Raw genomic sequence first — 18,976 nt, forward strand, 5'->3', positions numbered from 1 at the left:
GGAATGGCATTTTAATAACAGCAGTTCATGGTAAATTTACCAGCACTGTTGTCAGCTTGATGTTTTTAGGAGAACCAGAGGCTGAATATACTCCGTGTATACAGCGCCATCAAGTGGCCATATTTAAAACACATTGTGCTCTTGAAGCAGTGTTCTTGTGCAAGGCACTGGGCAGTTTGTTAGAGGTGTTAATAGATCTCAGCTGCACGGTAAAGCTATTTATTTGGTTTTGCACGGTCTTGTTAAGTTGGACAACATCATGGCCATTGCAGGAGGAATAAAGTGCAATTAAGGTCAATGTTACTGCTCGCACAGGTCTTGCCAAAGAGACCAAACAACTGCCAAACACTTACAAAGCTGCCAGTGACAATCAACTCAAGAATGAGACCGTAGAAGATGGAGCCACTTGGCCAGAGGTAGGTAAGAAAGAAAGAAAGAAAGAAAGAAAGAAAGAACACAGTGTATGTTCTCTGGCAATTTTGATAAAAGAACATTTTGAGAGGAACATATTTAAAATAATACTAAACAATAGCAACAAATAAGTTTAGATAACTACAGGAGGTTAAATAACAAAAATAGAGAGAGATAAAAGAAGATTCTGACGCATGTATGTTCTCTGGCAATTTTGATAAAAGAACATTTTGAGAGGAACATATTTAAAATAATACTAAACAATAGCAACAAATAAGTTTAGATAACTACAGGATGTTAAATAACAAAAATAGAGAGAGATAAAAGAAGATTCTGACGCACAGTTCATATAATTTCAGTTTTGTGTTTGTGGGAACATCAAATGTTGCATCCAAAGTTATAAAACAAATGGTTCAGTGCATATTGCAGGAGAATGACTCGACACCTGAATGTGTGAAAGGAGGCGGTTCACAGACAGCTGACAAAGCACTTTTACTTTATATGAAGTGCCGTTCAAGTCACCAGACAACTTTGTCTTTATTTGCATATCTACATTGCATATTGAAAGTGATATTTTCAATTTGTTTACAATATTTATGAGTATAAATTAAAAACAACCATTATTTACAAAAGAATACATCTATTTAATATTCATAAAACAACTATATTTACAGTATAGTTTGTCAAAAACATCATAAAGCACTGAAATGCACACAATGATGTTATAATATATATGCATATGACAAAATATCTATTGTACATAAAGTCTTCTGTCTTTTTTCTGTACAGCACGCCAGTATATATCATTCACTGACTCTGTCGTCGTGTCTTTGGAGCTCAGGTAGCCCAGGATGGAGTTTCCAGCCCAGAGGCTGACCCCTACTAGACCCAAACAGAGATGTGGGGTTTTCCATGCCGATGTGGTGAGCTGGGTGTGGATCATGAAGATGACAACCGCCGAAGTTCCCTAAATGGGTACAGATTCATACATGCTTAACCCTCCTGTTGTGTTGAGGTTTATTTGTCCCACGCTCGATTTTCAAAATGCTTGCAATATTGGTTAAACTATTCAGTTCCTCTTGAAATTGTGTGAATATTTTTCATTTAGGGTCATGAATGTGCATGCAAAGTTGTAACAAATATAAGTGTTTTGGAAAGGCTGTACAAATGTTACAACTTTTGAGCCCCATTGGTTTCATGCAATTTGCCAAAAATAAACACTAAAGAGTCGGGCTTATATTTTAACACTAAAATATAAAATACAAGAGAAATTATGAAATATTCATAATTTTTTGTATCTATTTGAATTTCATGGTCAAAAAAATGTCAATGGTTGCTTTTGGTTAGTTATTTGGGATCTCAATTACTAGACTGTTGTAGCATTGAGGAAAAGTGTTTGAGAACCAGACAACAAACTACTTACATTAAGTACAAATAATAACGATTGTGCAAACAGTCACTACATGTAATCATGACCAATAAATAAATTATATATGCAATATATACTGTATAATAAATGTATACCCCTAACACAATAGAAATAACACCATAAAAATTGAAGAGACTTATTACATTTGTCACATATTTTATATTTTTTAGTGTCTGACAAGCAACAATAGAGGCTTGTGTTTTTAGGTGACTCTTTAGTATTTTTCATAGTGCTGATTTTTGGTAATTGAATGGAAGCAATGTAAGTCATTTTGACCCCCAACACAGAAGTTGTACCCAGTTTTTGAACACAAAAGGATTGTTAATCATATGTAATCATGTTGGAGCAAAATCAGTGTTAAAAAGTTGTAATATGTTGTAATATGACATACCACAGCCCGGCTGCTGAAGACAGATACCTCATTGGTTCCCATTTGTTTCTGAGTGGTAAAAGAAACAAAGCTGTCTCCAACCATCATAGCTCCAAATGCCCGAGTGAGATAAAGATAATCCTCAGATCCAGTAATCTACAATGGATGAATACACAATGCATTAATGGACAATGCCACCTAGAAGCATTTTAGTTAACAACATGACTACTTTTACTATACTTGATAGTCCAAGTGTTCACAAAAGTTGCAATAAAGTTACGTTTTTACCTGTGACCCAAGAAGCCATCCTGGAAAAACCAACCACATGAGGCCACAAATGAAGTTGGCAAAAAAATCTATTTGAAGGAAAAACCTCTGGGGCTTAGTGAGCAGTTCAGATCGTTTCAAAGAGCCTTTCAACTGATTGTGATCCAAGATCAAAAGAATCAAACTGCTTAGGAGAAAGAATAAGAACACTGCCACGTCCACCATGGGAAGCTGGAGAGAAAAAAATCAAGATTTATGGATTTAACTGGCATGTAACAAACATTTGATGTTTTATGGCATTACAACAGAGAGCACTGCATCTTACATTTATGTTTAGATGATTACTATACCAAAGTGACTTAATATAATAAAATGCACACATCATGTTACAGTACACACATGTCTGCAGTCTGTTCCTTGAACGTGCGCCTCTCTGCAGACTCCCAACAGTGAAAGGAAGGCCTGTATAGAAAGACATTTAAAACAGTTAATTGAATTTATATTTCAAAATGTTGATAAAAGGTCACAATAAATATTAAATTGATGCAATAATGCAACACTTAAATATGTACACTTCAAAAAGTTGAGGGTCAGTTTTGTAATGTTTTCAAAAGAAGTCTCTGATGCTCACGAAGGCTGCATTTATTTGATCAAAACTGTAATATTGTGAAATATTATTGCATTTAAAATAACTGTTTACTGTTATAATATATTTTAAAATGTAATTTATTCCTGCCATGCAAAGCTGAATTTTCAGCAGTCATTACTCCGTTACTCTTCAGCGTCACATGATCCTTCAGAAATCACTTTTGATTAATTTAAAGGGGTCATATGATGCTTTTTTAAAGATCATTATTTTGTGTATTTGGTGTAACAGAATATGTTGGTAAGGACACGGAGTAACTTCCCAACTTTAAAAATACATTTGTTGGTGTAATTTAGCCTATAGTGAAATTAACTGAGCCATATTAAATAATATTTTAATTCGAATAAAACCAGTTTATTTACCATGTGTAGTACATTTTAGATCACCCGACAAATGGGATGAACTATTAGATTACACCTACTGTATTTCTCCTAAAGTTTCAAGAGAATATTTGCAGGCATATGTGTGTATTTGCATTGCACTTACAACAAGCCTGGAGACGGAATGAGCAGACAGAGAAAGTGGATGGTTGTTGCTTTTGAAGAAAATGAACTTAATATTACTGGCAACCCACACACATACGAGTGAGCGCGTTACTTCAAACTGCGCGCTTTCGTCACTGACGCGTCCCCCCTGCAACACAAGAGAGTATAACGCGTTACAAAAGTATTATCACAATAACAATAATTTCCGCCAAGATGCCCAATAATTACCACGGTTATGGCTACTACTACAAAAAAAGAAACATTATAATATAACATACACATTACGAACAACTTCTTAGCAGCTCCGTCTCATTTAGACGGAACGCGTCGCGTTTTTACAACGCGTGTTAAGTAACGCGTCTCGAGACCCGTGCGTTGTTCCATTCAGACCCCAAGTAGTAGGCTATGTGAAGTTGTGAACTTCCCCTAACGACTTTCACTATTCATTTCTTCCCGTTTAAAAGCTATAGCATGGTATTTGATCTGATACTATAGTAGTACCCTGGTATTTTTCGTAAAGGAAACAGTGTGTCATTTAGCATTCATTTTCACACAAAACTATTTTTTTTCCTTTCGCTTAGTAACATTTACAAACAACAACATTATATAATCCCATGATTTTACACATGTAAAGACCCACCTCTGAAGAAAAAGCCAAACTGGAACACATCCTATACGCTATGCTGAGTAGTAGTCCAGCCACAAGTTCGGCTGAAATGACTTGACTTCCAATTACTTTCTCCCTGTTCGTTTTCATGGTTGGTTCACAGTCCGAGTTGGCGGTTAAATCAATGTTTTCAGTGCGGCAAGGAACTGCATTTGTAGCCCGCTGGCTTCTAAAGCCCTCATACGTAACGTGCCCTTACACAACCTAATTATGAAACTCACTGGAGGGGTTCCTCAGTTCTCTTGAGTAACCCGGTGCTGATGGCGACTTCGTGTTCTTCTGGCTGCAGCCACTTTCTACAGAGTGTTACGTAAAAATCAACGGGAATAAAAACGTTCAGGTGAAGCCAGGACATCAGCAGACACCTGAATAGTGATTCTCATGAGGATTTAAACGTGTAGTGCTTTTAAAATATACTGTCAGACTGTTCAATCATAATTTATTTGAAATCAACATGTATTTTATTAATATTCACAACGTAAGTTTCACAATTAATTAAAATATTTCCTCACACTGCATGGAGAAACAACCGTTTTAGTTATAAATAAAACATGAACATTCACTCATGAATAAATCAATTATATATATAACCCTGTTAATATACATATTTATGAAATGTTTGGTCTTCCAGACTGTGTAATGTAAGAAAATAACATCCTTAACCTATATTGCACATTTATAATGTCAGTCTTATGCACGTAGTTATATATTAACATTTTTGGGAACCCTTCACTAAATGGAAACCAATAAATCAGCTTAAAGCCAAACATTTATCACATGATTTTTTCTTAAAGGCTTTTTGTGCATGCAAGCAACTTAACTATTGGATAAGAGCCATTGAGAATTGGGTTACATGATGAGATATTGAGGTCAAATTGACTTTTTTATTATTTCCCAATAAATAATAGTTAATAACATATATTTTTTTTAAATTGTAATTAAATTAATATAATATATTATTAATAATATTATATTGGCTATGCCTAAATCTGCAATTCATTGGTGTAAGGAAATCAGTTCAGTGGCTGAGAAGTGGCAAATAAGAATTATGTGTATTTGTCTAATGCACTGCATACCAACTAGGTGTTTTGACCATTTTTCAGCATGCACAAATATGTAACACAGGTGCATACCACTGGTTTAGTGGTGATTGACAGGAAGCACTGTGCGTCATACAGTATGAAAGCAGAAAGAGGAATCAAAAAAAATCTTATCAAAGCTGTCAATGAAACGAAACATTGTTCTCTTTCAAACTGCAAAGTTTTGTTTGAAAAATATGCTTACTGATAAGAAAGCATATGCAATTACTTGAAAAGGAGGTTGGAGAATTATTTAATTGTTTGAAAAAAATAACAGTAAATATAAATAAGAAACAGATCATTATTTTAGTGCATAGCTATAACATTAAGTACAGTGATAAACAATTAATGATCAAAAATTTGTATGTATGTATCAGCACATGACAATGGCCAGAATTTATTTTGGTGACGTCTTGCTCAATTCTAGGAACTTCTCCGTATCATTGTACTTTTGTTCCTGGACAAACACATTTTGTGAAATATTGGTTTAGTTTGGTCATGGTCACACTGATGAAAACAATTGCGGAACAATGAAAGAGAAGTGAAGTGCCCAGTCACATGTTCATATAACTGAGAGAATGATAGAGACCTTATATATTCAGTATATAAATACACACATTTATTGATATGCTTTACATGAGTGTGCACTCATATACAGTACAACCTTATAATAAATGTACATTGGACAGATTTGACATATTAATGTATGTACATCAGAGTAACAGTCATAAAGTCATTACGTAGCTCATATATCTAAATATACATAAAGACAGTGCAATATATAAATGTGTATTATTTGGTGCCACCCAGTCATTTTATCTCATCACATTCAACTCAGACAGCAGAATCACAACTTGAGTAAAACATAATTTATTTTGTTGTGGCTCTGTAGATTAAATAGTGCCACAGTATTGTCCAAAATGCACATTTCAAGAATCAAGAATGGTGAAGGTTCGGCCAGTCCTGAAAAAGTTCTCAATCTCCTCCAGAGTCCGGCCTTTAGTCTCTGGCACACATTTAGCAGTGAAAATTATATTCACTACAGAGACGACACAGAAGAACAGGAAAGGTGCAAAGAGTCCATAGGCATCCTATATGAAAAGATCAAGTTTGTGTTTTATAGCTATACTTATGAAAAGCTCACACAACTATGTAAATGAAAAATACTAGAAATTGAAACAATCAGAAAGAAAAAGATCAGAAGAAACAATCATGTATAACATGAGTATTATCAAGAGAAGCTTGTATTATCTTTTAATGATCTTGAACAAGGATCGTGAGCTATTAGGTAAGTTAAAATAGGTATTTTTCCTATTTATATGTGTAAAAAAAAAAGAGATTTAGCTCACCACCACATGCATGAAGAGTTGTGTCAGAACAAAGGCTGTGATCCAGCTAACACCAACGCACAAACCAGATGCTACACCACGTGCACCCAAAGGTAAAATCTCTGACATTAGCAGCCATGTGATAGGACCCCAACCCATAGCATAACCTGTATGGGAGATTTCAGTGACGTTATGCTGCATGCTATTTTACATGAGGAAATAAAACTAGAACTATTTCTAAAAGTGATGTAATCCAGTCCTGTTTCCAAAATGATTGTTTCTCTAATAAAAAAAAAAATCAATTTTAAGCCATTTCAAAATGTTAATGTGTGACTTTATCATCCCTAACTAAAGTGTCGTAATAATCAACAGGTTCCTTATCTGTCATTTATGAGATCCACAAAAAGCTTCTGCTGTACAGTAAGTCCAAGTGAACTGGTCACACTGTTTAATGAACAAACTAAACCTGAAACTAAAAAAACTCACCAAATATGATGACCATAGCGCTTATTAGAGGAATTAGAGTTACTGGATCGAAGGCAGGGCCTGTTAAGCCTCCATAAGTGCTCTTCAAGCCCTCAGTTACAGTAAGATTGCCATGGTTGCACGGTGTTTTATGAGTGTACATGGTCATTGAAAGCATGGCTAGATACATCAAAAAGCCTGAAGGAATAAAAGATGACTGCGTTTTAGGTACTTTTTCCAAGGAATTACATTTACCAAATGTAATACTTTTATTGTTAATTCTACACAAACCTGAGGTGAACAGTAGAGCTTTTCGACCTGCTTTGTCCATCAAACTGGCTGCAATAGCCACAGAAATCAATCTTACAGCTCCCACTAATGCTGCGTCATATTTCGGTTCCTGAATGGCAATAAAACATCACATTTTTTAGATGGATAAATGTGCTTTCAGGTATTTCACAGTGTGAATGAATGAATCTTTGAGACCTACCAGTGATATAGCTGTCATGTGGAAGATGGGCTCCAGATATACCAGAATTGGGGTTATACCAGTCATCTGCTGCAGGAATCTCATGACAAGTGAGATTAGAATGGGTTTATAGTATAAAGGTGTTTTAAGATCACTCCATTGAACACCCTGTTGGAGAGAACATGCAAGTCATTTAATATTCTATTTTTATATAATGCATATTTAAATTTTTGTTTTATTCCAAGCAATAATTGGCAGCCCCCTTGGCAGCAAACGACCAACATCTTTGAAGGTTGTAAGTCATGCTATGTTCATTTGCAACAAAATCTGATTTAAAAAATCAGTGAAATACAATTGATCATATTTTCTCTTATTGAATTATATCTGCATGACCTTCTAATTTTATGGCAAACCACCCTGATAACATGATGTAATCCACCACAATGTGCCTTTTACCTGAGAATTGATACTGCGCTCAATCTTATTGAACTCGGTCAAGTAATCAGAATTGGGGCCTCTGAGCCATTCTAGCGATTTAACTGCTCTTGCTCTGTTTCCTTTCATGATGTGGTAACGTGGGGAGGTCGGCATGAAGCAAAGAAAAATTATCATGATAACGACAGGGATCTCCCCAGCCACAGCCAGCCACCTCCACGGCAAAACCAAGCCTGGAGAGAAAAGATAAAATAGCATAATTTTAAAGGACATATAGGATAATGTATCTGAAAAATGCTTGGAAATTCTTGAAAGTGTTGGCAAAAGTGTGTTTCATCATACACCCAAAACAACCCGAGAAATATGAGCTCTCTCACCAAAAGCATAAAGTGCTAGACTTCCAAAGACAGCTGTGATCTGAGGACACGAACCCAGCGCACCCCTCACAGACGGGTGTGAAATCTCTGACACATACACCTTTGTGAAAAGATATCAGCTGATGTTAATGAGATCCATTAGGCACAAAACTGCAACCACTAATTTATTATGACGTTTCTTTAATTAAAATCCCATATGTTACAATGAAATGGTATGAAGGTCGATTTTAAATTGTCTTTTTTTATGTCAATATGTTCTTTAAATGTAATCGGAAATGTAAATGTCTAGAGAGCCCACAATGAGTTGCATCAGCAAAAGTTTGTAAAACTTGAAAAACTTGATCTCCATGATAAATAGCTTGAATACATCTGCTCCCAAACACTAGAATATGAAAATAACTATTACTGTACCAGTGTTTTAAACAAACTCAATTTCTCAGAAAACAAAACTTCATTTCTTCATTTTGAATCTCAAGTCAATGTAACTTAATTTAAGGACGTTTAGATATTTATATTGGAAAGCAAGAGAAAAATACTGAGGAAGAGATTAATTTTAAGCAATGCATGCAACATTTAATGCCATGACTTTATCAAATTAAGACTTTCTGCTCTGATTTAAGACCTTTTTAATACCTGCATAAATAACTCACAAATTTAAGTCGACTGATTCATTCAGTACTCATTTGTTCGTAAATGAATAGTTCCACTGTTTTTGTTTTTGCACGCTTCATTTTCACTGGAGGAAATCTAGACTATCTATCGTCTGTCAATAGCATGCTCATTGCATTTTCTCCTTTTTGTTCAAGTGATTTTATATGAAATACTGAATATTAAATTCAGCACTGATTCATTAATTGCAACAGCTACACAACTGTATAATTTTGACCAGCTAATTAATTATGCCTACTTCCTTCCTTGATATAAGGGATATTGTTTTATTGCTCAACTGATTCAATTCAAGTCACGTTTATTTGTATAGCGCTTTTCATGATACACATCCCTGCAAAGCAGCTTCACAGAAAACGTTTCTGCATTAATAGTTTATCATCCTGCAACTGTTGTGATCAAACTTATAGTAATGTAAGACAAATTTGGTAGTTTTTTATGTTGGTACAGTTGGCTGATTGGACATATTTCTCCAAACTAAGTTCAGTGTGCCTACTGTCAACAAAAAGACATTTTAATTTTTGCCCCCGGCTTCCTCCGCTTATTGTGGTTGCTATGGTTACCTCAACTGTCCGAGCTCAGACCTCCAGCTGCTTCTAACCAATCCTGACGCAGGAGGCGGGGCTTGTGGTGGGAAAAAAAAACACGCAAGTCGAGCTTCCCCCGCGCACGCGCGCTGTACCCTCTCCCCTCTTTTATGTCTGGCGCTGTGGCCGCCTCCCGGTTTTGAGTAACACGGAACAACAAATGTGACAAATTCAAACACAAACACTGTTTCTAGTTCCCACACGCCCGTCTATTTGAGTATTCCATTCGTCCCATGAATGAGCCATGGCGGTGAACTTCGGCAAAATCGTCGTGGGGATTTATGTGGAGATAAAGCGCAGCGATGGTGAGTTCATATTTGGGTCGCTTGTAACCGTCCGTTAAAGTCGTTTCCCCGGTTCGGCTAACGGATGCTAACGTTACCACTCAAAGCACCTGACAGAAATTATAGTTTTAGGTGGTCGGGCCTAGTATTAATCGATATATGGCGTCAAGTTTGGTCTGTTGGTGCTGGTTGCCGGGGTAGTTAACGAGCTTGTGTCAGTCAACAGTGCAACTGTCGGTTTTACGTTAGCCACCTGCTAAACCCGGGTGGAGTTTGTTTAGATATTCATAATGTGTGCGATGATATTTGATTTCAGCCCAGTAACTGGCTTACTTGATGTAGATTAGTGGGGAATTATTTATATACTGTATTGGTCTAGGGAATATAACTTAATCATGTAAGTACTATAGATTCTGGATTTGTGTGGGTTAACTTAGCCATTTTAAGTCACTTGCAAATGAATGTTTTGTTTTGGATTGGTTGTAAATAAGTGTGGACAGAGGGAAGTTGCTGGTTTCATCCAAACCAGCTGGTTTGTTTAGCTTGGAGTCTTAAACCCAACATAAGTTTGGATGCCACTCACTTCACATTAGTCACACATTTGAGATGATAATGACGTTAGAGAGTTTCTGTAGTCATAATAATTTGACTGGTTTGTATTGATTTGAAGATGACAAGTAAGCTGCTTGAAGTTATAAGTTATGTGATGTGTCATTATTTGGGTTCAGAGATTAAACTCCATCCTAGTGGCCAAAGGAGATATTGACTGCTTGGGATTAGTTGCATTATTATTATCAGATGTATAAATATATTATCAATATTCACATTTCAGTCTCTCAAAAATAGAACCAAACAATGGCTTTCACATGTGATGTAACATGTTTGGATAACTACTTACATTTGTAAGTAACAAACATTTTTTTTTAGGTTAGGAAGGTTTATAGGCTAATTGATTCAATACAAAGATGAAAACAACTTTCCATTTAGAAAACTAACAACCACAAAAACTTTGAATAACACCAGTAATAATTCTACTAATATTACTTGTACTAATCAATCATCATTATTGTTTTTTTAATTATTATTTTTAATAGTACAGCATTCACTGAATATTATGTTTTAAATATTTGTAGATTAATTGTAATTTAGTTCATCACAAGCAGAATTCAAACTGAAACTGAAATAAAAACACTGGTTTTTGAATGTGTTTAAGGATCAAAGTATCAATTTCTCCTAATGATGTCTCAGTACAGAGTTAGTATATCTAGTGTTGGTGTCTCGTGAGCATTCAGTGGCTTTTCATTGGTGTTGGCATCAATACAATTTGCAAGACTGTCAGAAGAGGTTATGATTTTATCTTTTTGAGAAGGCTGTGTTATATTTAACTTCAGCTTGTAGCAAAGAAACAAGTGAGTTGACGTGTTAGACAAACCACTCCTGTCTCTTTGGGAAGTTTCATGTATTGCGTAACGGAGATGACTCTTGACATGCTCTCTGAAGATGAACAGCGCTTGTGACGTCTTAAAACAAAGAAGATCTCTAACGTCATAAAGACGTGATTTTACTTCAAACTGGGTCTTAACTTTTCTTTTGGCCTGATGTTGCATGCAGGGGTTTAATAGCTTGTTTTATGGCAGTATAATATGTGCTTTTTCTTTCTGATGCCGCTGTTGAATAATTGCAGGGATGTCGACGTGTGAGTAGGAATAGCTCTGAATAATAGATACGGAACCGTGGCTGTTTGTTTTCAGTGATGCTCTGATAGGCTACTTTTCAGTAGCTATTAGCACAACTTTTGAAGTGTCCTCAGAAGCAGATTGCTGTTGACTTGCCGTCTTGTACATAAACTCTTTTCAAGTTCCAATTAGATGTGTAAAATTTCAAAATGGATACATGAATGTTTTCAATTTGTCTTTCACACATGTTGGGTTTCTTACAGGGCGAATACACCAGGCCATGGTGACCTCTTTAAATGAAGATAATGAAAGTGTTACTGTGGAATGGATAGAAAATGGAGACACTAAAGGAAAAGAGGTAAGTATAGCAGCCTCTCAGCTGCCTGTGTTATTAATAATGGAAAGAACAACATTCTGGTGTTGTTAGGGTACAGTATGAAACTCTTGGATATTACGTGGACACATGCTGTGTTTCTTACAAATATGAATTATGTTGTCATGTACCCTGTATCATTTTTCTCTTTAGGATATCCTGCATGTGTTGGAAAAAAGATCAGATTTCTTGCAATGTTAACAGCTTGTTCATTTTTTCGTAACAGATTGATTTGGAGTGCATATTCTCACTAAATCCAGATGTTGGTACAGAGGAGGAGATTTCCTTGAGCCCTGTTACACCACCGCCTCCTACACCCAGCTCTATGAAGGTCAACAAAATCCCTAAGGTTTGTATGAGGCCAAAGTTAAATGTTGAACTTGCATTCTAATTGTTTGCAACTTTTGAACCTTTTTGTACACTTGTTTGTGTGCAGAATCGTAGAACTATTGCACCGGGAAGGAGTGAAATCCCATCCAGAGACAACAGAGGTATATTTGTTGTTATTTGACTCAGGAATAGGGCTGCACAATAAATCAAAATAAGTTATGAATTGCAGTATGGCCATGTGCAATTATTAATCTGCAAAAGTGAAAAAAAATGTAGCGTGCACGTGCTGGGTGCTTCAGAATGAAGGGGCGGCACATGTACGTGTCAGGCTCGTGATTTAGTTTTCAGTGGAGTGGAGCACACTCCACAAGTGCTTCATTTTGACAGGGTACTCTGAATTTGTTATAACATGCACTGGGAACAACTTTTTTCCTCGTTTGCCCAGTTCTAAACATTTTTAGTGCTAAATGTTACTATGCAAATCTAATGTACTGTAATAAAACTAAATGGCTTAATGTGAAGTCTTCCTTTACTGTAAAGCATATTTTATTTGAAATACTTTAAATAATAATTAGGCAATGTTGTTATACAGAAATTACAATCATGGACATTAAAAAAGCTTCTCCTTGGAAAATATTAGAATTTTTTTCTAAGATTTTATGTAACTTTTATTGTTGTTATTGTTGGTTTGCTTTTGTAATTTTGTAACATTATTTTATATAACTAATAGAAGTATTATTTTTATTATCACTATTATTAATTTATTACTCTTTGAGTTTGCCATGAATTTAGCCTTTGATGTTGATATGGTGTTAAATGATACATATAAATAATAACAACAGGGTTTTGTAGACAAAGGGGGCAAGTTCAGCAGAACTGGAAGAAAGTGCATATAAAAAAAGTACACTAACTAAAAGTCTGTTAAAATTAAGACAAATTAAAGATTACGACAGATGTATGGCTATTGTACAGCAAAATTCTAATTTTCAATACAATTAGTAATAACTTAGGATTATTTTGTTCGGTTCCTAAAGAATAACAGATGTTAAAGTCAACATGAAATGGAAATTCCCCCATCCACCTCTTCATCTATTTTCTAAATGCTTTTTATTGATCTTATTGTGAACGATACATTTATGCACACATTTAATTTTTATTGACTTAGTAATTTTTAACAAAAATGTCAGTCTTTAGTCAAACTCAGTCTTCCAGTGCAAAATATTCTCTCTCTGATAACATATGCCGGACTTCTTCAGTCATTTAGGCCGCTTTCTTGCAATTGATTGAAGTATTGCATTCAGATCTGCTTCTGTGAAGTCAACAACTGATGGATTGAACCAAGTCCTCCACTCTTTTTTCCCCCTATAATCCATTTTACTTGGGTGTAAGTTACAATATGGAAGAAAAGATCTGTTGTGACCTTGACAGAAATTTTAATCATAGCCAAAATAGTCACAAAATTCCTGAGTCGGCATGCTCAAACAAATAGAGTGATGTTTTAAAAGTGCCAGAGTGTTTTACATATAGTGCCTGTTTTACTACACATGACTTATAGTTATGTCAGCATACTAAGATGGCTGTGTTTGAAAACTTGGTGAGCTGCATTTTTGTCCATCATAGGCATGTTTGAGTGCTCCTGTGATGCCACTCTTATGTGTTCTGTTTTAAAGTTGGCTCGACTCGGGGACGACCAGCCCAGCAGCAACAGCCAGAATCAGCACCCCCTCCACCAGTACAACAGCCCTCTCAGCCCACACAGAGCCAGACCCAAAGTCAGCTAACTCAGCAACAACAAAATGGTAATATGACACTCCTCAGTGCTTTTCAATCTGTTCCTGTCAACCCCCTTTTCCCCACAGGAAAAAGGACTGAAAAAGGCTGAAAAGACTGAGGCCTCCTGCGCAGGATGCGTATAATGCATAAAGAGAAAGCAACCTTTTAGAGTCTGAATTTTGCAGCAAACCTAAACCTTGCTCATCTGTCTGTATCTTGGCTCAAATCTGTGGGGTGTGGTTTGGCTACCCCAGCCGTCCCTCTGAATGTCAGTGACTGTTTGTGACCGGGCAGGCTTGTCCTGACTCTGAACCTTCCTGATTAATCCTCTTGCTCTGAATTTATTAAGCTTACAAGAGTCTGTCTGCTGAATTAATCTGGAATCAAAATGCTCAAACTGTTTTCTATGTGCAGCATGGTGCTGCCCATCCTTTGGGTGGAATTACAATTGTTTGGTTTAATTTGCTTGTTTAGTGCAGGTTTGGGGTAAAATTGATTCACAGATATGTTGCAATTCTTTCTCTGAATTGCAGTTCACCCAAGAATGAAAATCTGCTTAAAATGTACTTACCCTCAGCCCATCCAAGATGTAGATCAGTATTCTTCATCTGAACAGATTTGGGAGAATATAGCATAACATCACTTGCTCACCAGTGGATCCTCTGCAGTGAATGGGTGCCATCAGAGTCCAAACTGCTGATAAAAACATCACAATAATCAACAAGTAATCCACAAGACTCCAGTCCACCAATTAACATCTTGTAAAGTGAAAAGCTGCATGTTTGTAATAAACAAATCCATCATTAATACGTTTTAACTTTAAACTGTCACATCTATTCAAAATACGAGTCCATAATAACATATTAACACTTCCTCCAGTGAAAAAATCCATCAAAATCCACCAACACATTTGTTTAGTTTTGGATTGTTTTCACTTGTAAATGGTGCTTGATCTGTGCATATTTATCTCCTAATTTAGACTTTTTCACTGGAAATGCAATATTATGATTATAGGACTCATTTGAAGTTAAAAACACATTAATGAATTGTTTCTTAAAAACACGCAGCTTTTTGCTTTACAAGATGTTAATTGATGAACTGAAGTCATGTGGATTATTTGTGAATTGTTGTAATGTTTTTATCAGCTGTTTGGACTTTCATTTTGATGGCACCCATTCACTGCAGATGATACATTAGTGAGCAAATTATTTAATGCTAAATTTCTCCAAATCTGTTCTTTCTAATCAAATCTAATTTAAAGATTCCCTGTTTTGGGTAGATTAAATTAATCAGTCAGATGAATATTAATGCCTTCATTATGAAGCCTATCTTTTAATCCATGTTCTGATGATATTATCGTTTGCAAGTGATAGTAGTAATGTAGCAAGTAGTAAAGCAATAGTAGCAGGGTATGTTGCAGACAGCAAGAGTGCATAGATAAATGACTTTGGAAAAGGTCTGCTCAGAGAATAGAGCTCTTTAAGATAGAGAGGGCTGTTGGCGCTACCATGTGCCAGCTGCCAGAGGCTCTGGCTTGCCTCTATAGCCACTCTATCTGCACACATACACACTTATATTAGAGAGAGATACAGAGGGAGGAGGCGGGCTGAAAGCGAGGAAATGGTTGTTGCCTTTGTTAAAATGGAATTGTGTGTTGTTCTGCTATATAGCAGCAAGGAGGAAGTCGAACTGTGTGAAGGAAGTGGAAAAATTGCAGGAGAAGAGGGAGAGACGCAGGATACAGCAACAGGAACTGAGAGAAAAGCGAGCACAGGTAAGACTTCTCATCTTTCTGCCATTATATCTCTCTGCCTCGTCTCTTAGCTTTTAATTGTGATGTATTTGTCAGGTTTGACAAATAGATTAGTTCACCTGGTGGTGTTCCTATTGTGAATGTGTTTGTTTTGTTTTAAAGGAAATTGATACAACGATTCCAAACTATGAAATACTGCAGATGATCCGAGACTTCAGAGCAAGTTTGGACTATCGACCGCTAACCACGACAGATTTGGTAGGTTCGGATGAATTAACTTCTGGGTCATATTTAAAATATAATAAATACAAGAATGAATGAATGAATTAAATTTAATTTAAAGGTGCCATAGAATGCATTGATATAATATTTTAAATTATTCTCCGATATCTACATGGAAGGTATGTGGCTTAGGTAAAGACAAAAAATCTCCAGAAACTGTTTTACATGTCCATTTACAACCCTAGGATTTGTCCCTAGGATGAAATGGTCTGTTTTTACCTTATTTGGAAGGGTCATGAATAATAATGTTGAGCTCTGCTCTGATTTGCTGTTTCGCAGTGTGGCTCAATGTTGAGCTCTGCTCTGATTGGCTGTTTCACAGTGCGGCTCATTTCAGTAGCTCACACAGCAGGAAGGAAACACAGGGAAAATATTTCAATACTTTCTCTTGCAGTTATATCGTTGGGTAATTGTACTGTATATAAAATGCGGACATCAGGGAGCCGCTATTAATATTCGGGGCATTGAAACTGCTTTCGAATGCACGCACGTGCTGTGTAAACTACAGCGGCAGTACTTACCACACATTTTATAAGATCAGATGCTTGTCAGTGGTGCTCAGGATCTGTTAATCATTCAACATCATCCTCAGTCATCTTTCCTTACTCTGTTTATGTGGTAAGTGAAATCTTATGTACTGTAATGTAACAGGCTACTGCTAGTAAGCAGCTAACCATGTCCCTTTAGTGGCTCGCATTATTTTATTAGAACGCACATTATTTGCTTTCCGTGCTTTTCTGAATACCTGCCATTTTCACTGTTGTCCTCACTTGTTTCTTCACAATACCTGCAGAACTTCTGATGATTTGGCTGTGCTGGTCCGGCTGGCCTAGAACATGGGCGGGTATATGCAAATGTTGGGGGCGTACATATTAGTGATCCCGACTAATCAACGGGTAACTTCACAGTCGGTGTTATGTTCTGATTCGCCTATTTTTCAGTGGTCTTTTGAATGCTCAAGATTTACATGAGGAGGAAACAATGGTGTTTGAGGCTCACGGTATGTCATTTCCATGTACAGAACTGTTATTATTCAACTATGCCAAGGTAAATTCAGTTTTCCATTCTATGGCACCTTTAACAAACACAGTCAGCCATCATGTATCATAATTATTAATATTGTTATTTTTTTTATTCATTATTTTATTTTTATTATAATGATTATTTATTCAGAATTTTTTCTCCATATGAGCTTTGGGGGAATGTGACCCAGACATGTTCATGTTCATACATTTGAGATCCACTTTTTAATGATGATAATAATAGTAATACAAAAAATTTACATATATAATATATTCGTATTAAGAAAAAAGTACTTCATTTTTGGATGTTAAGTAATACATTTTTTTAAGAGAAGTAAAACATGATTCATTTTTCAACAGATTGAGGAGCACAGAATATGCGTTTGTGTTAGGAAACGACCCCTCAATAAAAAAGGTAATGCCTCAGACATTTATACTTTTTTTTTTTTTGATTGCCCTTCGTATGTTGTAATTTATTTCTCATTTGTGTTGTAGAGTTGACGGTAAAGGACCTAGATGTGATCACTATTCCAAGTAAAGATGTTGTCATGGTCCATGAACCAAAACAAAAGGTGGACCTGACTCGATACCTAGAGAACCAAACATTCCGCTTCGATTATGCCTTTGATGACAGCACAACAAATGAAATGGTTTACAGGTAGAGGATGATTCCCTTCGTTGTTCATTATACATGAATCTTTAATAAACAATTATGTCAGGAAATGGTCACAGTTGGAGGAAAAAAATCTTTTAAAGGGGTCATATGATGCTTTTTTTAAAGAACATTATTTTGTGTATTTGGTGTAACAGAATATGTTGACATGCTTTAATGTACAAAAAACACATTATTTTTCAAATACTGTACCTTATTGTAGGTTCTCTATGCCCCGCCTCTCTCAAACGCTTCGTTTTCTACAAAGTCCCTCCTTCCGACAAGCGCAGTCTGCTCTGATTGGCCAGCTGACCCAGTGCATTGTGATTGGCCGAACACCACAAGCACTCGTCGGAAATGTAACTCCCCTTACCATAATCGCGAGCTTCATCTTTCAAAATAATTGTAAAGACAGAGCCTGAAAGGGGAACAGAGTCGCGTGACAGACACAGTGATGAAGCTGCTATGTGTTTGTGATGTGACCCTCTCTCTCTCGCGCTATCTTTCTCTCTCTCTCTCTCTCTCTCTCTCTCTCTCTCTCGCGCGCTCTCTCTCTCTCTCTCTCTCGCGCTCTCTCTCTCTTTCTCTCTCTCTCTCGACACATTTGGTGTTACAGTAACAACACAGTTAGTGTTGAAGCAGCATGTCAGAGAGATGCTGTGTGTTTCAAGGCGAAAGCAAAAGCACTTTATTTGGCCTTCCGAAACTTGGCGAAAGTAGATGCATTTAGGAATCTTTAAGATGACTTACAACAGAACAGCAATGCATTTTATGGACGACCGTTTCGTGAACCTAGGAGAGGAGGTAATTCTGACTTTGCTATGACAATCTGGCGCTTCTGAATCAGCTACTGTTTTGTTATTAGTTTAAGTATTTGCTATTGACTGTTCAAATGCGCGCACACACACACGATGCGCAAAACTCCGCATTTGAACAGTAAGTAATCTTAAAGATTCCTAAATGCATCTACTTTCGGAAGGCCAAATAAAGTGCTTTTGCTTTCGCACTGAAACACACAGCGTCTCCCTGACATGGCTGCTTAACTGCGGTTACTGAAACCACGGCGCCTTTCTTTGCGTGCACATTTGGGCGGCATTATGCAAATATTTCCACATAGTGAGGTAGATATGTGGGGGCGTGTTAGAACGAG

At 36.4% G+C, this 18,976-nt stretch overlaps 3 protein-coding genes across 6 annotated transcripts in view; 1 reads left to right on the plus strand and 2 right to left on the minus strand.

The window, feature by feature from the left end:
* Window positions 1–797: 797 nt before the first annotated feature.
* Window positions 798–4,478, minus strand: LOC107598986 (uncharacterized). Its single transcript, XM_016290466.1, has 6 exons — window positions 4,249–4,478; window positions 3,610–3,756; window positions 2,877–2,939; window positions 2,499–2,708; window positions 2,232–2,366; window positions 798–1,378 (listed from the first exon to the last, which is right to left on the minus strand). The coding sequence occupies exons 1-6, from the start codon at window positions 4,363–4,365 to the stop codon at window positions 1,163–1,165; spliced, it is 888 nt and encodes a 295-aa protein (XP_016145952.1). The 5' UTR covers window positions 4,366–4,478; the 3' UTR covers window positions 798–1,162.
* A 1,562-nt stretch (window positions 4,479–6,040) lies between these two features.
* On the minus strand, window positions 6,041–9,927 carry LOC107599026 (solute carrier family 2, facilitated glucose transporter member 6-like). Its single transcript, XM_016290515.1, has 8 exons — window positions 9,865–9,927; window positions 8,429–8,528; window positions 8,073–8,284; window positions 7,638–7,784; window positions 7,439–7,547; window positions 7,169–7,345; window positions 6,704–6,849; window positions 6,041–6,445 (listed from the first exon to the last, which is right to left on the minus strand). The coding sequence occupies exons 1-8, from the start codon at window positions 9,925–9,927 to the stop codon at window positions 6,284–6,286; spliced, it is 1,116 nt and encodes a 371-aa protein (XP_016146001.1). The 3' UTR covers window positions 6,041–6,283.
* LOC107598984 (kinesin-like protein KIF2A) overlaps window positions 9,698–18,976 on the plus strand; it is a 20,314-nt gene continuing 11,035 nt past the window's right edge. For 3 of the 4 annotated variants that reach the window (XM_016290460.1, XM_016290462.1, XM_016290463.1), the window contains exons 1-9: window positions 9,698–9,986; window positions 11,905–11,999; window positions 12,241–12,363; window positions 12,451–12,505; window positions 14,015–14,143; window positions 15,788–15,891; window positions 16,033–16,128; window positions 17,535–17,589; window positions 17,670–17,832. In XM_016290460.1, coding sequence (XP_016145946.1) covers window positions 9,926–9,986; window positions 11,905–11,999; window positions 12,241–12,363; window positions 12,451–12,505; window positions 14,015–14,143; window positions 15,788–15,891; window positions 16,033–16,128; window positions 17,535–17,589; window positions 17,670–17,832 — 881 coding nt within the window. In that variant the 5' untranslated portion in view covers window positions 9,698–9,925. The remainder of the gene's footprint in view (window positions 9,987–11,904; window positions 12,000–12,240; window positions 12,364–12,450; window positions 12,506–14,014; window positions 14,144–15,787; window positions 15,892–16,032; window positions 16,129–17,534; window positions 17,590–17,669; window positions 17,833–18,976) is intronic. The other variant, XM_016290461.1, reaches the window with a different exon arrangement.

This window comes from Sinocyclocheilus grahami, unplaced genomic scaffold (assembly GCF_001515645.1).
Source record: "Sinocyclocheilus grahami isolate Dianchi unplaced genomic scaffold, SAMN03320097.WGS_v1.1 scaffold259.1, whole genome shotgun sequence".
Lineage (NCBI taxonomy): Eukaryota > Metazoa > Chordata > Actinopteri > Cypriniformes > Cyprinidae > Sinocyclocheilus > Sinocyclocheilus grahami.

What these genes read in the sequence shown, in the direction of transcription:
- LOC107598986 (XM_016290466.1), bottom strand. Translation starts at nt 4,365, where the DNA reads ATGAAAACGAACAGGGAGAAAGTAATTGGAAGTCAAGTCATTTCAGCC. An exon ending in AAGGAACAGACTGCAGACAT is followed by an intron (nt 2,709 to 2,876) that starts GTGTGTACTGTA and finishes TTTTCTCTCCAG; the next exon opens with CTTCCCATGGTGGACGTGGC. An exon ending in GATGGCTTCTTGGGTCACAG is followed by an intron (nt 2,367 to 2,498) that starts GTAAAAACGTAA and finishes CATCCATTGTAG; the next exon opens with ATTACTGGATCTGAGGATTA.
- LOC107599026 (XM_016290515.1), bottom strand. Translation starts at nt 9,927, where the DNA reads ATGGCTCATTCATGGGACGAATGGAATACTCAAATAGACGGGCGTGTG. An exon ending in TCTAGCACTTTATGCTTTTG is followed by an intron (nt 8,285 to 8,428) that starts GTGAGAGAGCTC and finishes TTTTCTCTCCAG; the next exon opens with GCTTGGTTTTGCCGTGGAGG. An exon ending in ACATGACAGCTATATCACTG is followed by an intron (nt 7,548 to 7,637) that starts GTAGGTCTCAAA and finishes ATTGCCATTCAG; the next exon opens with GAACCGAAATATGACGCAGC.